The 19569-nt window shown below is 45.7% G+C and overlaps 2 protein-coding genes across 10 annotated transcripts in view; one reads left to right on the top strand and one right to left on the bottom strand.

Moving 5' to 3' along the window:
- The window catches only part of HMGXB3 (HMG-box containing 3), a 64103-nt gene that overhangs the window by 24426 nt on the left and 20108 nt on the right, over positions 1 to 19569 (top strand). For 3 of the 4 annotated variants that reach the window (XM_073355340.1, XM_073355341.1, XM_073355339.1), the window contains one exon: positions 555 to 2781. In XM_073355340.1, coding sequence (XP_073211441.1) covers positions 555 to 1031 — 477 coding nt within the window. In that variant the 3' untranslated portion in view covers positions 1032 to 2781. Of the gene's footprint in view, positions 1 to 554; positions 2782 to 16215; positions 16401 to 19569 lie in introns of those variants that run through there. The other variant, XR_012160199.1, reaches the window with a different exon arrangement.
- CSF1R (colony stimulating factor 1 receptor) overlaps positions 2019 to 19569 on the bottom strand; it is a 46743-nt gene continuing 29192 nt past the window's right edge. For 4 of the 6 annotated variants that reach the window (XM_073355345.1, XM_073355349.1, XM_073355347.1 and 1 more), the window contains 13 exons: positions 19139 to 19329; positions 16198 to 16310; positions 13116 to 13242; positions 12401 to 12505; positions 11900 to 12010; positions 11168 to 11330; positions 10230 to 10321; positions 9968 to 10074; positions 8644 to 8766; positions 8124 to 8235; positions 7679 to 7778; positions 6737 to 6842; positions 2019 to 5713 (listed from right to left, as the gene is read on the bottom strand). In XM_073355345.1, coding sequence (XP_073211446.1) covers positions 5582 to 5713; positions 6737 to 6842; positions 7679 to 7778; positions 8124 to 8235; positions 8644 to 8766; positions 9968 to 10074; positions 10230 to 10321; positions 11168 to 11330; positions 11900 to 12010; positions 12401 to 12505; positions 13116 to 13242; positions 16198 to 16310; positions 19139 to 19329 — 1582 coding nt within the window. In that variant the 3' untranslated portion in view covers positions 2019 to 5581. The remainder of the gene's footprint in view (positions 5714 to 6736; positions 6843 to 7678; positions 7779 to 8123; positions 8236 to 8643; positions 8767 to 9967; positions 10075 to 10229; positions 10322 to 11167; positions 11331 to 11899; positions 12011 to 12400; positions 12506 to 13115; positions 13243 to 16197; positions 16311 to 19138; positions 19330 to 19569) is intronic. The other 2 variants (XM_073355346.1, XM_073355351.1) reach the window with 1 other exon arrangement.

Below are 19569 nucleotides of genomic sequence, written 5' to 3'. Positions count from 1 at the left end.
AGCCCCACATTCTGCCTATTAAGATGACCGAACCTTTGGAAATGCATGTTTCATGACCTGCCCAGTGCTGTGGCTTCACTTTTCATGTTGCTCCTGACGAGAGTTACAGACTAATTCTACTGTCTGTATTGCATGACATTTGTACTCCTCACAGAGTCGCTGGTTTACCAGCGCAGTCTGTCTCTTGAATACCATAACTATCCAACTCACGGACTGTGGAGATGTGACACATTTTTAAGGGGGACAGTGCAGTGTACCCTGTATAACATAACTTCTTATTGGTCATTACTTACCTGATAGGGAGGCTGGGGAGTCAGAGAACATCACTGATGAGCTGCTGTGTGGTGGCAATGGGGTGTACGGACCCATCCTTCTAGGACTTTTGGGGCAAGCCAAGTATATTTGCTTCCATCCTGCTCCAGGTCATTATTCTAGTCTCTTTAATTCAGGGAAATTTTAGGGCTTTCTTATTTTTTGGGATCAGGCATGGTTGAGGGGAACTGCTGAGCATTCAGCTGGTTTGTGTGCAATCTTTATTCTTATCTCTCCCTCAGTGTGTATCCTGCCCGGAGCTGTTAGACCAACACTACAGTGTAGATATGACTGTAGCTGAGCACTCTGTCCAGCATCCAGTCACCAAATCCACAGCCCGCCGAATTGTTCACACCGGGGCAGAGCAGAACAGCCAGAGTGGTCCAACTGCTCAGCACCGTTCCATCTCACTGTGCCAAGAGCTAGAGCCTTACAGTGCCATCATCACTGCCATCAATGACAGCAAAACCAGCAGTGTCCGCCAAAGGCCCATCACCTTCGACAACGCGACCCACTATTACCTCTACAACCGCCTGATGGATTTCTTCACCAGCAGGGAGATCGTGAACCGGCAGATCCATGAAATCGTGCAGAGCTGTCAGCCTGGTGAGGTGGTGATCCGGGACACGCTGTACCGACTGGGAGTGGCACAGATCAAGACAGAAACAGAGGAGGAGGAAGAAGAGAACCAGGAAGATGATGGAGAGGTTGCTGAATAAACCACTCTTAACTGGTGATTAATCCCTATCTAACCATGCAGATGGTATGCTGGGCTGCTGCAAGGTCTTGGCAGACTGGCCAGGCTTAATTGAGGTAGTGTTTTTTGTTTTTTTGTTTTTTTTTTTAAACAAAGAAGCTGTGATACTGCTGACTTTGACTGCTTACACTGACCAAAGAGCCATGTGCTTCCAGAGGATCATGAGTGCTGCTGTGAGCATAAGTTCCATTAACATTCTTGCTTACAGGATGGGATTCCCTTCCAAGGTGCTTCTTGGACCCAATGATTTGTCGTGCAATGGGCTGTTCTCACACAGCAGCTGGATGGAGTGAAGGGGGGATCCGTTTCTAGTCCCTGGGAATGTCTGAGATAGAAAAGTACAGGGTTGGGTTTTTGTTCCCCCGCGTGCTCCCCCCCCGCCCCAATGGATCTTGTTTGCTGACCTTGTTAATATCCTCAATACAGGGTTGGGTGAGAGGGAGCAGGAGTAGACGGAAGAAAGGCGGATGAAAATGTCCAAGTTTGAATGGATTAGCATAGTAGACTGACATTCCCTCTTTGGAATCACCCCTTCCATCTGGCTAGGCATTCAAAAGGATCATGTTGGGTGGCCTGCAGCTTTAAAATAGTCATGTCTGGGTAGCCTCCCAGGAGGCGCTGGTGCCCAGGACTGAGTTAAGTAGTCACGAGGGGTGGATGTTTCTTGTTGTTGTCCTGGGTTCAGTAACAGTGCAGTAGTGCAGGTATTTAGCGTGTGGAGAGGTGTGTCTGAGTTTCTAGGACTGTTAGTCCCTTAACAGGAGGAGCAGTAATAGTTATGTAGATGTTGCTGATTATCTGCATTACCTAAGCATTGAACTTGATGGGCTGCCCTTGACTTGGCTAGCCAAGGGCTAACAAACTTCTTTAAGGACTGCTTTGAGCTATCTAAGGTAGCAACAACTTAAACCAGTGAGGCACTCAAATTCCACGCACTTCTTTTTTGGGCACTTTATTCTTTTAGCTGTTACATCCCATTCACGGACGTCAAGGAAAATTCATATTTGTCCTACAATTGGGGTTGAATGGCAAAGGACATCTGTGCAGCAGTAACGAGGCAATGAATGCAACATAACCAGAGAGGCCCACAAAGAGAGATTTTTATAATCCTTTCTCTGCTGAGACTGTGGTTGAGGGGGCTGCAGCTTCTCTGCTTTCTTGGGCCTTTGCAAAGTGTGGTAACCCATCCTGCCATTATCCCCACAGCGCTGTAAAATTTAAATGGGTCTCATGCTATCTATACACTGCTCTCACTGTTTTCCTTTGACGAGACAGGCTGAGTCCCCCTTCCCTCCAACATATTTAAACAGCAGCTCAAATCCTGTTTGTATAGCTGCTTGCATTGCCCACTGACACCCTTTCTCTGCTGCTGGCCATAAATCTCAAAATATACACGTCTGGTCTGGCTCAAACAAGGTAGAAGGTGGGATACTGGAATGGTGGGAATCCAGGAAAACGTCCAGGAAGGCTTTTCCTGGTGTGGTCAGAAGAGTGGATAAGAGACTTGTGGTGTAGATGAAAATTTCCTTCTGTGAAGGGGAACCTGCTGAGTACCATACTGTAAACATAAATGTATTAAGTATGAGCAAATGCAGTAATTATGGTTTGGGGTTTTTTCTGTTTAAAAATGTTAATTTATTATAAAATACATTAGTGACTTTTTTCAGTCAGTGATAAATTTTAATAAATTATCTCCAATTTTTTGGGTGAAACTATGTGGCAAAGTGCGTTTTTATTGACATTTGACAGCCTAAGGACTCTGATAGCTAATGGGAAAAGCTTGTAAATCTGCCAATTAGTCGTGTGGTCTGACAGATACATTAGCCGTGCTGCTGACACAGAGGCATGCCAGCTTCTCACAGCTACATGAACTTCACGTGAGGAAAAATTAGGGGAAATTAGGGGAAAAGTTTTTGGTCTTCTCTGTAGCGCTAAGTTCTGAAAGGGGCAAATACAGAAGCTACCTGGGCTCCTAACCCCCACTGCTGAATCTGTGAGGTTTTCAGAAAAAGCTGTGTTTTTAAATACAATTATAGTGTACCTCCTTTAAATGGAAAGAAGGCAGCCCCTGAGATAAAGAATTAATCCTGGTGTCTAACTGTAAAACAAATGTCAGAGTCAAATGTTCCCCCTTCCCCAGCATTTCAGATGTTCATGTGGGAGATTATGCATCATCGAGCTGCTCTTCTGGGGTGAACACAATATTTAAAAATAAATATCCTTTTGGAGATATACTGATGTCTGCTTATCTTCATGGTGCAAGAAGTACAGTGAACCAAAACCTAGACTTCATTCTGCGCAACAGGTCCAATTCATTCATTTGTGTAACTCCAGTGACTCAGTTACACAAGGGTTGAATTAGCATTGGAGCACTCCCATATAGCTAAGATACAGCATTGAAAAGGAGGGGTTGATACAAGCTTATAGTTCTACAATTACTTGTACTGTTCTGATAATGAAAAAGTTTTGTAGGAGGGAAATTGAGCAGATGACATCTCACCAGTAAGCCTCTCCCTCAGTGCTGATGTGGGTCTTTTAAATCATTTCACTTTCATCTTCAGCTTTTTGCTGTTTCAATTGTGCATTGGTGTGGAACAGACTCTGAAGGAGGCAGCAGAGGTAAAGAGGCACTTTCTCCCTTCATATGCCAACCTATCCTGTTCAGCCAGGCATCCACTCTACCCAGAATACCATAATTTCATCTATTTTCTTCCCAAAAGTGTTTTAACCTATGAATGAAAATATCCTGCAGTTGCACCCCTCCTCCTTCCATTACTTTACTTCTCCCAATAACAGATAAGCACCTCGGCTCAAAAGAAGCTTGCAATTAACAAGTTTGTCAGCTTGTAATCAAGTCAACATTCCAACAACTGGAAAAAAGGGGTTAGTTAGCTACCTAAATAATTATCAGAGCAAATCAGTAGGGTCTAGAGTGACTGGCTAGGCTTTGCCCTTTCTCTGACACCTGAAGGGAAGGGGAGGAAAGACTCCTATGAGGTTCTCTGGAGAAGAAAAAATGGACAACATTGCTGTGTTAATCATGTTAATTATATTTTCATCATTATAATGCTAAGTGGAAATACATTAGCTTGTATTTAGTTAGTGGAAAGGAATAATTTATCTTCAACATAGGATTAAACCATGTATCTTCATGGTGCAAGAAGCACTTGCACTTTACACTTTAAACATGTAAGTGTAAAGTTTAATTAAAAACGGCCCACAAAGTAATGGATAGTAGTAGTCTGATAAAGATCAAATTATATAGCTGCTATTGTACAGTAACAGTTGCCTAAGCCAAGTCAGTGTATATACCCTGTCATATAATATATTTTGGCAATGCAGTCGGGTAAGGCTAACATTCATTAGAGACTCCCTGACCAGAAGTCTTACACTAATATAGACTAGGCTGCTGTGTAGAATTAGTAACCCTGAGTAAAAGAATTAAAGATTTAGAAAAGCTTCCTGGGAGGGCCGCAGGGCCTTAGCTTATAAAAAAATGATCTTGTATAACATTATCAATATCTACTTTAAAACATTCCCACAATGGTTTTGGTACTGGCAGTAGTTGCTGAGTTGCTACATTAATTGTTCAGTAATTCAAACATACAGTATTTTGTGTGTGTGTGTGTGTGTGTGATGTTGAGCTGTTTCCAGGGTTCCTTGATGGGGATTTACATTCCATGACTCTTTTAAAGAGAGCATGGTCATACTTCATATTTCACCTGAGGACATTCACCCTTTGGAGCAGTCATGGTTCAAAGGGACTCTTCTCTCAAAGTTTGTAATGCTGAGTGTCACATCAGCAGCCGTTCGAGTGAAGTGAGATGCAGACTCCTCACCTGCACTTGGCTGGGATGTGGGGTCTGCCACATATTTAATGCTAGAGAGAAGCTTTTCAGCTATAACTAATATTCTGTAACGTGAGGCGAGGGAGGGAGAGTAGTGAAGAAAAAGGCAGGGCTGTCTAGGAGTTAAAGCGGCTTACTTTGAAGCTCTTGTGCCTCCAGACATACACTCACATACAGAAACCCAAGGATTGCATTATAGGTGCACAGCAATACATATCCATGTAGAACAATACATGGTACATGCATACCAGCCTGCAAAACTGGCCTTTGGAAACTTCTTACGAGTCAAGAGCCAGCCAAGCAAGAACGGCTAGCATGGAGTTAGGAAGTGCTTTGTCAGGACGACTGCATCAGTGGCCTGTATGTTACCAGTGTTGGTGAGAGACTCTAAGGGGATCTGATCATCTCCTCATATACATGGATCATGTATAACATTCCTGGTGACTTTGAGCTATGCTTCAACACAACTGTAGGGACCATGCATGAGTCTTGGCTCTTAGCTCCTCTAATGATGTCCTTTCAAGTGGGGAGTTCTGTAATTCTTTCACACTTTAGAAAGCACAGAGATGAGACACTGAGCAAGAGGAACCTGCCTTCTAGCCAAGAGAGGGACTAAGTCCTTTGCAAGGATAGGGGAAGATCCATCCAAATTTGACCTTACACATTAACAGAACTGGTAATTGTTGCTCTTCAGAAGAGGCTGACTGCTATCTCCTTGGTCACAGGACTCTTCACAGCAGCCAGAGGGCTCACACACGCTGTCTTCCTCTGAGCTACTGGGGAGGTTTGTATAGTCCTTAAAGTAAGAAAGGGAAAATAAGTTTCAGTCCCTTGAGTTTACTTAAACCCAGCTGTGGCCTAGTTCTCCATATCACTTGCCAGACTGAAATGCTGCTGCTTCCACACCCAGGAGACTCATCATTTATATTTGTGGATTTTCTTATCTTTTGGGGGGACATGCTGAACTGCCTTTGATTTCAGTAGGCATTGAATGTACAGGAGCTGGGCACGACCCTTGTGGATAAGGCACTAACTAGACTTCAAGATCCCCCCACGTAATTGGTTAATACAGTATGTGCTCTTGATATTGCGTCTTCTGTGGTATGACTGTAACTTGTGCCATAGCTGGCAAAGCAGAGAGGCCGTGACACTTAGAAGTTCTTGTGCATCTTGAACTATGCACAGTATTAAAAAAAAAAAAAATCACTTCAGCCTTCTAAGCATTTAATTGATTTAAAAGGTGCTACTGGCCAGGCAAGAGTGTGGCATGTTTAAGTGCAGGGGAGCTGCTGTTGATAATCAAGGACCTGCTTAGGTGCCTCCGAGAGAGCAAATCTGTGCTTTCTCCAGGGCCACTTGGATATACCAGGGTACTGTTCATGAGGTATGGCACCCCTTGCCTCACTGCTTCCATGCCACTCCACGTTAGGAGTGACAGTACAGTTTCTACCACCAGTTGCCTGCGTGAAATGAATGGAGATGTAGATGTGTCCACACCCCAGAACATCATGGCTACTGGCAGCCTCAACTGAATCAGTGTGGTGACTTACCCATTTTCTTAGCACTCACTAGTAGTCCCTAGTGCTGAAATAAATGGATGCCATCAGAAAACCAGTGCTGTCAACGTACCTATGTGAGGGGCGAGTTGGGGGACTGCATACTCCAGTTCTGTACCTTTCCACCAGCACTAAAAAGTGTTCGTTTTGATTAAAAGATGAGAAGCGACAGATAAGGCAGGGCCCTGGGTCACTGGTGGATGGAAAGGAACATCCTTTCTCTCCCCACACTTATCTGCACCTGAGTCTCCAAAGAGTCTCACCTTTTCCTTGTTGGCATCCAGTTGCTTTTGAATGAAAAGCCATATTTGGTCAAAGGTGGGCCGTTGGGTGGGTTGCAGATTCCAGCATGCTTGCATGATGCGATACCTGCAGTATCAAACAGCAGTAACAAGTGTTAGCCTCACTTTGAGCAATGGGCATGCTGACATGGCTCAAGGCTCTCCCAGGAAGCTGTAATAGGATGGACATACTTCATGCCTTGGGTGCATGACCTTTTGGCTTGAGCCAGCCTTCACCCTCTCTGTGCACTTACCTTACATGCTTGTGACGAGTAATTAATAAATATTGGTAAAGTGCTTTTGAGTTCCTCAGATGGAAGTTGCTCTAGGAGAGAGTACAGACTATTGCTAGAAGCCTAAAGAGCCAGAAGCCACACATTCATGCAGTGCTCTATGGACTGTATATTATAGCTTGCTTCTTTTCTGTGGGTTGCAAGAATTTGTGTTTACACTCCTACCTTCAATTGGTAATGGGATTCATTTGGATAAAAACCATTTCCTTTAATATTTACAAGGTGGTAAGTGGTGCCATGTCATGGGTGGTTTCTGGAAGGAAACTACAGTCCATTCCCAGAAAGCCCCATCACTGCATGCTCGTATATCCGGCGGAAATATGCCTAGACAATGGCATTACTGCCTGTAGCATTACGTGCCATCTTAAGCAGCAAAATGACAGGCTCTGAGCAGAGCTGGGTCCGAAACAAAATCTCAGACCAAACACTCCCAAAAACTGGGTGCTGTTTAAATTAGGATGGAAACTTTGTGGCTTGAGTGTCTCTCTCTAGCGCTAGAGTAATTAAATCATGAACTTCCCAGCAGAAGGACTCATTGGCCCTCAGTACCCTGAAGCTAGTGCTAGCTTTTTCACTAGCTGTTGTGCCTGCTTCCTTTGCTACCCATGCATTTCCAAGTGGCTGTACTTACATTTCCATAGGAGCAAAGTCTGGTCTAGCCATCTGATACCCCTGCTTCACCATGCTGTAAAACTTGCTATTCACCAGCATGCCAGGGTATGGGCTTTTACCTGCATCCACAACAGAAAACAAGCTATGGTTTAGAGCAGACGTGATAACGAGAGATCTTGCAATCAAACTCAATATGCAGCATGCCTTTGAGTGGTGCTGCAGGAGTTTGCATGGACTGAGTTTCTTGTGACCAAATAGAACAGTTACTGTGGCAGGTTGCCGATGGTAACAGACACTGACAAGGACCAGTAATTTGTACAGCTGGTGTTAAACAGGTTGCTTTGGTCCTACCTCCCAAAGCCCAGTTTCTCAATCAGCCCTTCTCCAATCTCTACTTGTTGCCTAAAGACATTTGTGTATCGGTAAGTGATGGAGGTTGAGAATTCTGAAGGATCCTTCCTTACCCAGCGAAAAGATCTCCCAGAGGAGGATGCCGTAGGACCACACGTCGCTTTGCACAGTGTATATGCAGTCAAAAATACTCTCTGGGGCCATCCACTTCACCGGCAGCCGGGCCTGCAAGGGCAAAATGCTCCACTCAGGGGATAACTTGCTTACTTACACTACAATTCTAGTCCTGTTCTCTCCTGCTCCATCCTCCCTGCCTTAAGCACCCTACACCAGCAGTTCTCAAACTCTGGGTTGGGACCCCTGAAGCCCGAGCCCCACCACCTGGGGACAAAGCCTGAGAGCTTCAGCCCTGGGTAATGGGGCTTAGGTTGCAGGCTCCCTGCCTGGGCCTGAAGTGCTTGGGCTTCAGTTCCCCACCACACACAGGGTGGTGGGGCTCGGGAGGGCTCTGGCTTTGGTCCCCCCTCCTGGGGTCATGTAGTAATTTTTGTGGTCAGAAGGGGGTCTCGGTGCGATGAAGTTTGAGAATCCCTGCCCTACACCTCACTTCTGCTAATGCTCCCAGTTACTTACGTTGCCTTTGACAACATAGTTTGAATCATTCATGATGTCCCTCGCCAGCCCGAAGTCACAGATTTTGGCTACTCGTCCGTGGGTCACTAGCACATTCCTTGCTGCCAAGTCCCGGTGGATGCACTGGACAGAACAGATGGCAAAACAGCATCCAAATAAAATACCCTGCTACAGTGATGGAACACTCTCAAAACCTCCTTTCTTCCCTCTAAGAAGGTAATTGTCCGTCCAACAGGTGTGGGGCAGATGAATTCATGAAGCCCTTTGAAAAATACTAGATGTCAGCAATTACAATTGCAGGTGCTCTCTCATATTTTATACATGCCCCTTCCTACAATTTATTATCAACATAAGAACTGCCATTTGGAAACAGACCAATGGTCCCTCTAGTCCAGTATCCTGTGTCTGACACCGACCAGTACCAGAGCTTCAAGGGGGAGTGTACAGAACAGGGCAATTTGGAGAGATCCACCCATCTCCTCCTGGTTCCTGCAAGTCAGCGGTTTAGGGTTACCCGGAGCATGGGGTTACATTGCTGACTATCTTGGCTAATAGCCACTGATGGATCTCTCCTCCATAAACTTATTTAAATTCTTTTTTGAACCCAGTTCACTCCACTTCACTTCTGAAACGCTTCATACTACATCCTGGAATCACTCGGCCCTGCCCTCAGGTGCCGTGTTGATGGAGTCTCAGATGTATGGGGGTCTTTGCAGACCATGTCAATGGAGAACACTCAGTACGTTTGCTCTTTTTTAAAATGTATATAACCAGGTTCAGGCAGAAATCTCAACTATCACTTTCTGTTCCTTTTTCCTGGAAAAAAAAGGCTATAGGTGCGGGACCGTGCAGAGCCTAAATCTTGACCTAATGTAAAAGCCAAGTGGAAGAGATGTGAAATTGGCACACAACACACACACACACACACAAAATTCAGTTCAGTAATTCTGCCCTGATCTATCGAGCTGTGCGCGTGGAGCTGCAAACACTCAAAGGGAACTATTAGTTGTTACTCTCCATGAAATACAGGCAGGATTACAGAATGAAATCTGAACTGGGTACTGGGTGAGGCCACATCAGCAAGGAAGACCCATTATCCTGCGACCCAAAAAAGTGGAAGTTGGATGCTAGAGGCCTCTTTGCTCGCCCCCTTGCCCAAGATGCAAGCAGCAGTTTACTCAGAAGGCTCAAGGACAGAGGTTCCACCCCAGTTCACAAGGCTGACTATGTTTTGCCCCTCAGATCTTTATGCTCTGGGCTAACAGTGTGTTTCTTAATTAACCTGGTAGGCAGCCCTTGGGCCACCGTCCTCTTTGCCACTTACATTTTTTGAGGCAAGGAAGGCCATCCCCTGGGCCACCTGATTGGAGAACTGCAACAGGTCATACAGATCCAGGGGCCGAGTATCCTGTTCTTCCTTTGCACTCTTGCCTGGAACAGAGAAGAGCTCTTTATGGTTAACCCAGGAACTGCCTTCTGGCAGGAGATGTAAGTGCTGCATGCACTGGATCCTGGCCCACAATGGGGAATGATACAAGCAGTATGCCTATCAGAATGCAGAGCCCAATGGAAGACGGAAACCATACCTTGTAACTTACCCCCTGCTGGCGTGGAGTCTGATGGCACAGGTCTCATTTCAACATAGGTCTCCAAACACTCGCTTGCAAACCCACTATCACTGAACCAGAGAGAACAGAGACGGGACAAGTTGTTAAAAACAATCAGGACTATATCTGTCTATTCATCCTTTGAGCCCAGGGTGCTGAGCAGAGAAAACACTTCTAAGTACCTGTGAGGTTTGGCGTATTTTAAAAGCTGAACTGCAGAGCAAATGCCAATAGTGATCTAAATACCCCATGCTAATTAGATTGTGTGTGGAAGCATTCAGCAAAGAAATAGACTGTAACTACCCTTTCTAGAAATGCACTTTTCCTTCTGTAAAAGGTACTTCCTGAATCAGTGTGACTGGCCAGATCTCCTTCTGAGACATGACACTAACTGCAAACAATGGAATAGTTTTGACTCAGTAGCTAAGATGGGGGGAAAAAGAGGGGAGAATGGACAAGAAGCATAAAATCACATTTGTGTGGAAAACATTATCGGTAATTTTCAGAGGTTTCTGAAATGTGCCAGTCATGATTTTCCACTCCAAGGCCTGGCCAGGTGCATTCTGGCTTTACAGAGGGTTTAAAAATATTACCTGTACTACTTCTTTTTTTTTAAAGTGAAACATTTCTACATGTGAGTACCATGACCTCCCAACCTCATGCCAATAAAACCTTCCCATTGCCTCCTGTTGTCAGGCATTGGAGTTCTACATAGAATCGTAGGACTGGAAGGGCCCTTCAGAGGTTTTCTAGTCCAGTCCCCTGCACTCAAGGCAGGACTAAGTATTATTCTAGACCATCCCAGACAGGTGTTTGTCGAACCTGCTCTTAAAAATCTCCCATGATCGAGATTCCACAACCTCCCTAGGCAATTTGTTCCAGGGCTTGCATGTACAATCTCCAGTCCTGAGTCTTACCTTCGGACATACTTCTTCTCCAGATAGATGTTTTTGTAATCGGCTGTGCTATCCAGAGAGGACTCCAGGCTTGAGTCCTGGATGATTATGGACTCTGCGTTCTTCCGCAGGAAATTCAGCAGATCTCCATAGCGACAGTACTCCGTGATGACCAGAATTGGGCCTAAAAAGTAGGAAGTGGTGATCACCAAGAGGTGATTTCACTGCATCCTTTCTCTCTCTCTCTCCTGGAGGCCTGGTTTCCTCTTTAGAATGGCAGGCCTGGATGTGTGCGGGTGAATAGGTGCATGAGTACATAGATAGGTTTGGTGTGAGTCTCCATCTCTAGTGAAAATGGTAGATTTCAATAAATTAGATAATCTTGAGACTGCTGCTTCAGTTCAGATATGGGTCTCCATGCTAATGCTCCCTAATTCTTGGAGCCTGTCTAGGCAACAGGATGGGCAGCTCTGCTAGCTCAGACAGGCAGACTGGTTTACACATCCCTTAGGGAGCTCCCTGAAGAAGAAATAAACATGGAAAGCCTCCACAGGAATGTTCATAAATTTAAGGCCAGAAGGGGCCATTATGATCATCTAAGCAGACCATCTCCTTGGGATTATAAGGGGAGTCAGCAACTTAAGACTTGTGCAAAGCCCCTCGTGTTCCCCTGGGGGTGGAGGTGTCACTGAAAACAGAATTCAGGAGGATGTCTACTGAGGCTCTTAGAGGAATGGTGCCAGCACATCCTACCTCCATAAGTACAGGCTCCCAGCAGGTTCACAATGTTCTCATGGTGGCCCAAGTGACTCATGATTTTCAGCTCAGACATAAGGGCCTCCTGTTCATCTGTGTGGGCTGTTGCTATAATCAAATTGGAAAAGATTACTTCAAGTCTGATGGGAGTAGGGACAGAAAGAGAGAAGAGGTGGGGGGAAGGAGAAAAGGGTGAGAGAGAGCTGGGGGAGGCAGGAAAAAGGATGAAAGAGAAAAAACGAGAGAGAGGAAAACAGTGGAAAAATGGGGATGGAGAGAGGAGGAAAGAGCTGAGGCATGAGAAGATGACGAACATGCTTCCTTTGCCTGGATATATATATGCCTAGGACAGCGATGGCTGTCTTGCCAAAACTGGTGCCTAAAAACCATGCATTTTAATCCATTATTGGCAACCAGTGCAACAATCACATCTCAAATTCTGTGCACATGTGTTTGTGTTTTCAGTGTGCCTTGCGCTGCAGTCTGCTCTTGACTTACATTTGAGCATCTTCACAGCCACTTTGAGGACAGTGTCTTCCTTCCCCAGCCCGATAGCAGTGGCTTCTACCACTTTTCCAAAGGCTCCTGCTCCCAGGGTCTTTCCTACAAAAATAAATGTACTCAGAAGAACCAACCAACCAAACAACAACTGAGTGATGGTGATTTTCTATGCTGACATAGCTCTCTCTCTTTATGCTTTGGACAGACCCTCCGGACAGCCTAGTGACATGTCAGCAGCAGAACCCTGGCAAGATGCAGAACATGTGAGCAATATGGACAAGTGACATGGAGCTCTGCCCACATGTATGGGGCATTCACTGGGAGTGAAGGCAGAGTTGTAAGGAAGTGAATGTCCAGACATGGGATCAGTCTTTCTCTACATGTCAGAAAAAGTCTGGAGAGGGTGATCTCATTCTGAATGTGTGAGCCTGCATGTGACAGGTTGGGGCAGAATCATAGCACCCTAGCTCTGTTTGTGAGAGCACATGGAAAGCTGCAGAAAGAGCAGGATCATGTTGTTTGTAGTTCTGCATGCAAGAGGATGTGAGCGTTTGGATGGGGACAATATTGTATTGTATTTTTCTAATCCTGTATGCAAGAGATCACAAGGGTTTGGACATCGTCAGCGCCCTTTTAGCTTTGCACATCTGAGAATCTGGATCTGAGAGTTGAATCACCGACCAACAGTAGAGAAGCTCTGAAGGTTTCTCACCAAACTGCAGGTTGTTCCTCGGGAATTCCCATTTCTCATTGTAAGGCAATTGGGTGGGGTCAATAAAGATGTAGTTATTCCCTTCACAGGCCTCAATGATCTTCCACCGCACCTGGTATTTTGGTTTCTGTAAAGAAGAGAATCTGATTAATTAAAATTCCTTCTCCTGCTCTACAAGGCTCTGTAAAAACAATGCAGCGTATCACAGTGACTTTAAATCCCCATCACATTCCCTGGGGCATCACGTAGCTCCACAGATCTTCTGGAGAGTCCTATTTTTATACCATCGAGGGCTTCTTGCTTTTGAATGTGGGGTGAATGGAAAGAAAGCTGACAAGCTGGTTCTAAGCATTATGACCTACATCATGGGTCCTTCTGGCTGGTCGTGAAGCCTGATTGCCCCCTGTTCTTGGTTGTATATTAAGAACTACACATTCCATCCACCAGCTGAGGTCAGCACTTAGGCTTGCACTCCCGTTTTCCTCCTCAAGTAGCAGCAAGGGGGCCTGCAGTGTTCTCAGAAACTGTCTGTCGACTCTCTCTTCATTCTCTGGGCAAACTTGCGAGAGCATCTGGGAACATGGTGCTAGAACAGTTGGTGTGTACCACAAATAGAGGAAGCACATCTCTAGATGGTTTGAGTGGGCAGCAGATGTCAGCATAGTAAGTGCTTTCATTTCAGTGGAAATCATAGATCATAGAATATCAAGGTTGGAAGGGACCTCAGGAGGTCATCTAGTCCAACCCCCTGCTCAAAGCAGGACCAATCCCCCATAGTTGCCCCAGATCCCTAAATGGCCCCCTCAAAGATTGAACTCTCAACCCTGAGATTAGCAGGCCAATGCTCAAACCACTGAGCTATCCCTTCTCCTAAAGGAGCCTCTCTTCCTCCCCATTGCATTCCTGAACCAGCACTGCCTGACTCCATTTTGCTGAGCACAGCACTGGCATGTATTTTGTTCCTTTTAAAACAGAGAAATAGAACTTAGCATTTCTCCTCTTCTGCCTGTGTCTGATTCCAGCAGAAGTAAACAGGCAGGGAAGAGGAGGGCAAGCTGCTCTCGGAGGTGGACAGAAGCAGCCATCAGCTTGATATGATTGTTGTCAATATCACGTCAGAAGGATGGGAGAGACCAGACTGATGTAAGGAGAAAGAGGAAGTGAAAGAGTTTGGCATTAGAGTGATCTGTGCTGCCCACCCCCATGAGCGAAGGGGAATGAGACATCTCCTCCTCTGTCTGCACAGCAGGGCCTAGAGGTCTTGTCTTTGCCCACTAGCAGGAGTGGAGCGTGCTGGCTCAATACGAGCCATGACCACGATGATTCACTCTGCGGCCAAGTTCCCGGATGTGGAAATTTTTCCTCCTCCACCACTTCTTCCTCCTTCTGCTGCTGCTGGGCAGCTGCAGACAAAGGTGAGTCACCCATGTGGATGGCTAGGGAGCTGAGTGGGCCACAGGCATGAAAGGGAGAAAGACTGAGGTAGATGGACACCACCTAAGGCTAGGGCAAGTTCTCTGTGTTTCCTGGCTGGGCAGTTTTCCCTTCTTCCTAATCCAAGGTCTAAGGTTTAAACACCTGCATCCACAAAGGTCTGTCCAATGATAGAAGAAGGCAGCAGGTCCAAGTCCCCAGAAACTGCTGCAATGAGGGTAGGTCCTACATGGCATCAAAGGTGTGCACCTGGGTTTGGTTTACTGTAGACCGTGCATGCAGGGGGAGCATTGCTGATTTTTTTCTCCATGAATTGTCTCAGGCTGCAGGGATCCAGGCTGGATTAAGAAACCCAGCAGTGATGCATCCTTTCAGAAGCACCTCCTGTTTCTCTTTGTGTTCCAAGACTCTCCTAAATTCCCAGCATCATCGGTGCTGGGCTTGCTTTCAGGTCCCCACTGGCCTCTCTCTCCATATCAGTGTCTGAGGGCTTGTTCCTTCCAGTGATGGTAGAATGCGGAGCTGAGGTCTCAGTTACTCTGCCTGGGACTGAGATTTCTCAGAACTGAAGACACCTTTTCTAGCTTTTCCTCATTTTGTAAGATATTCCATGCTAATTATCAGCTTAAACAGACAAGAAACAGGAGTTCAACAACTGAGGATAAAGTTCCCTTATGCTCACTTGCTGAAACTCATGCAGCAGGGCATGTAACAAGAGCTATGGGGAAACAAAACAAAAAACAAACAAAAAAACCTTCAACCCTGATGGGAAAAGAAATCCTGTTTTCAGCAGTTGTGCAAGGACGGACAATTTGTGGTTTATTGTCAAAATTCTATCAGTGATCTCCCCAAAGCCAAGAGACAGCTCTAATAGGCAAAACGGGGGCAGTTCCTGTGTGAAGACAATAGAGCAGTCTCACTAGAGACAACTGGGTGTTAGCATTCCCAGCATCCACTGTCACTGTGGAAACAGCTTTTTGTTTAGTGGGGAGTAGGGGAAACTGAGGCAAAAATTGCAAAACACTGGCTGAAAAGGCAGTTTTGCCCTCCAGTGAATGCATGTTTCAGCTGACCCATACAAAATACTCTTACAGTTCAGAGAAGCGGGAGCTAGTTCCTTTGCCCAGTGCTCCAAGTAACATCCTGCACAGATTTGTGAGCCAGTGACACTGGGATGAGTCACTTGGGGAGCAAGAGCCTGTACCATGAGTGGCTGGGCTTTTGCGGGTTTGCATCAGACTTCCACTGGTATTGAATGACTAATGAGAAGTCAGGTTTAAGAAGTCACGTTCTTGTGGTGGGAGAGGGACCTGGAGGCAGGCACAGAGTTAGAATTCCTCCTGGGGTTCTAGGGGAAGAGCCATGGGCTCAGGGACTGTTGATCATTCCCAGATCTTACAGTATCCCAGCTAAGAGACAATGGAGCTTCAGTGAGATGTCAACTCATTGGCCCAGATCCTGAGGCTCTTAACTTCCATGGATTGGAGTGGAATTTAGAGGAGCCTAAATGCTTTGGAGGATCTTGGCCATTGTGGCTCCTGGGCAAACCCACTGGCTGCATCGCTGGGTAGGGGCAGTGCTGCGTATACGGACATTTATATATGGGTTACAGTCCTTTCTCTCCAGAGAACAGGAATCAGAGTCTGACCTGATTATATTTGTACAGCAGGAAGAGGAGCAGCAGGAGAAGCAGGACCAGTATTCCCACAGAGGCGGAGAGAATGGGGTTGAAGAGCTCATGTGAGTGCATCCATGTTCTTCCTAGAGGAGCAAAGGAAGGATGGTGAGAACCAGCCGTTCAGATGTTTACTTCACTAGAGCGTCATCCATGCTAGCATTTTACCCAACCAGGTATTTGCTCTAGAATCCCCCTGTACATAATTACACGGGGGTGGCCCCAGAGCTGATGTGCTGCCCCCAAAGGAGTCGGGGGAGGGAGGTCTTAATTTTTCAAGATGAAAGATATTGTTCTACAAAGTATATAATAGAAACAGGGACGAATAACAAAAACCACCCAGCCCTTCATAATACAGCGACAGCTCCTGAGACCCATATTCAGTGAGAATGTGCCAGAGTAAAATGCTTTTGAGTAAAGACCTCAGGATTTGACCCAGAATGATTAACAATAAAAGGAGCCTATTAGTCCATCTGCCCAGGGCCAACGCAGGCCTGTTCCATACAGAATGTTGTCTCGTGCTTCCATTCACATATCCCTCTGTCCTGACCTGCATGTGGGGTATCAGCACCAGCAGATGCATGTCCCTAGTGTTACTGTAGGCACTAGCGGAGAGACAGGACTGTCATTCAGTCCTAGTAGAACCAACTGTCCTTATAAACCCAGGAAATATAATGAACTTCCCCCTTATCATCTACATCTCAAGCATCTTGTTGTGTGACTTTGCCCCGGCGCTAACATGGTTCATACGCACTAAGGGGTGGACCAAAAAATCTCACTGTGGTAGGAAATGGAGGCTATTATGCACTCGATCTTCGTCAGTATTTTACTTATAAATGTAACAACTAAAAGCAGGTTCCAGAGCCGCAGCCGTGTTAGTCTGTATTCTCAAAAAGAGCAGGAGGACTTGTGGCACCTTAGAGACGAACCAATTTATTTGAGCATAAGCTTCCGTGGGCTACAGCTCACTTCATCGGATGCATCCATAGTGATGAAGTGAGCTGTAGCTCACGAAAGCGTACGCTCAAATAAATTGGTTAGCAACTAAAAGCAGGTTCTTCTGCTGAGCAACGGCCATTTTGGAGGATGTCTAAGATGGGAGGTTTCACTGTCGTCTCCACAGGTTAAAGCTCAGCTCAGCGGCCTGCAAAGTGAAGTTTCACTCTGGATTAAATTAGCAAATCCATATAAATACCTGAGAAAAATGGTATGGCTTTAAGCGTGAAAATGAGTGGTTTGGCACATTTTCAGTCTGGGGGGTGTGTGTTGATGCCCTCTACTGGAATTTGATGTACCGATACAACAGTTTCTTTTGTCATTGGTGTTGCTTGTGTAGCTAAGTGAGTAGCCTATGTTTGTAGTAATAAAAGTCTTGAGTTGAAATCTCTGGGTCTCCATATGATAGTGCCTTATGTAGGGGATAATTATACTAGTGCATTGCCTTCTCTCCCAGATTTCACAGGGTCAGGAGAACAACATGCTGTACAGCAAGACCTAGCCTTAGAAATCCAGGATTTACCAACCTACCTACACTGCTATGGGGCTGGAAATGAAATTTCCCCCAAAGCAGTAGATGTATTTGGAAATGCCAGTATGAATGGATTAGATTAAACTGAAAGATGTGTCTTTTCCCCAAAAGAGCCACTTAGGACCAAGAGAAGGCCAGACGATCTGAAACAATGATATTTTCTTCTTGATTTCATTAGGTTTTAAATTTGCGCTGACAGGTATGTGATTTTGGGTGTAATTTCAGGAATTAGTCATGCATCTCCTATTGACGTTCTAAGGAGTTGTGTGTGGCTAAAACCCCTGGAACTCCACTAAAGATTTACCCATCATCCCCTCCAGCATCCAGAGGATTCAAACCCAAACTCTCCAGGTCACCAATATGTCCTCATGGATGCAAGTAATGAAAACTGAAGTCCTCTTTAGCAGTATGTTATTGGCAAGGGGAGGAGACATACTTAATCCCTTCAAGTTAGGATTGATCTGATTGCCCTCTTAATGAACTCAACAAGAGCAAAAAGAAAAGGAGTACTTGTGGCACCTTAGAGACTAACAAATTTATTTGAGCATAAGCTTTCGTGAAGTGAGCTGTAGCTCACGAAAGCTTATGCGCAAATAAATTTGTTAGTCTCTAAGGTGCCACAAGTCCTCCTTTTCTTTTTGCAAATACAGACTAACACGGCTGCTACTCTGAAACCTGTCAACAAGAGCAGTTATTGGGGCATTCAGAGTGTATGCACAGGAAGACTGTGTTGCCAGCACAGAGTGCCCAAGGCAAGCAACAGCTGGGTTCGTTGCCCGGTATGCGTCGCGCCAATGACCACAATGGGGTGGAGAAGCAAAGAGATTTATTTGGAGCTCCAAATAGGGCGCAGGGAGACTGAGCTGTCTCAAATCCTGCAGCAGATTCCAGTATACATTTTATACCTTTTCCTACTTCACTACAGAATCTTATGCAACCAATTACCTGTTGCCCCGTACAATACCGTAGCCAATCAGCTAAAGCAGCCAGTTGTGTTTTTCCTCAGTAGCATTGCCCAAGCCTTGCCTTATTTGGTCCTATTTGTTACTGGTTTTTGCTAAACGTTTCTGCCTTATCTATCTGTTTCCCAGGCCGAAGCTGGCCTTGGCTGGCGAGCCGTGTGCAAACCTGTCTGTTTGTGTGCTAGCTTCCTCAGAGTTATGCAGGATAACAGAGGGTTCAAGAAGCAAAGGGACCTTGGTTTATCCCGGCCTAGAGCAGGAGGGCTTCCTTGACACTCATGGTCTTCCACCCTCCTGAGTTACCTAGTGTAGTGCCCAGTGTCCCCAACAACTGGATCCTCAATAGCCTGTAGCCATCTTTAATTGAAGTCTGGATTAAATTGATTAATGATATATAAATAATAAATGATCTGATTTATCTCACCTGGAAAAGGGACTAAGCTATGCATCTGTGAGTCATTCCCTTCGCTGTTAATGGCCCAGCAGCAAAAAGTAACATTGTCCTTCAACTCCTTATTTTGAAGGATGCTCTCTACTTCCACCTTTCCAAAGGGCAATTTGCTTATTACCAATGGGTTGGTGTCATTCTGAATCAGTGTTCTTCCCTGGTCATATCTGCAGAAACACCAAGCAGGGGAGAGAAAACATTTCCATGGAACATGCCTGACTACAAATGGAATCCATTGCTACCTTATCACAGAGGGCTAGGTGGACACAGATGGCTAGACAAGTGGTCTGGGGTCAAAATGCTACACATTGCCCCGCCAACTTCAGAGAGAATCATAGAATACCAGGGTTGGAAGGGACCTCAGGAGGTCATCTAGTCCAATCCCCTGCTCAAAGCAGGACCAAGCC

The sequence above is a fragment of the Lepidochelys kempii genome, chromosome 8 (assembly GCF_965140265.1).
Source record: "Lepidochelys kempii isolate rLepKem1 chromosome 8, rLepKem1.hap2, whole genome shotgun sequence".
In the NCBI taxonomy this organism is placed as follows: Eukaryota; Metazoa; Chordata; order Testudines; family Cheloniidae; genus Lepidochelys; species Lepidochelys kempii.
This window is presented reverse-complemented; position numbering and strand designations above follow the sequence as displayed.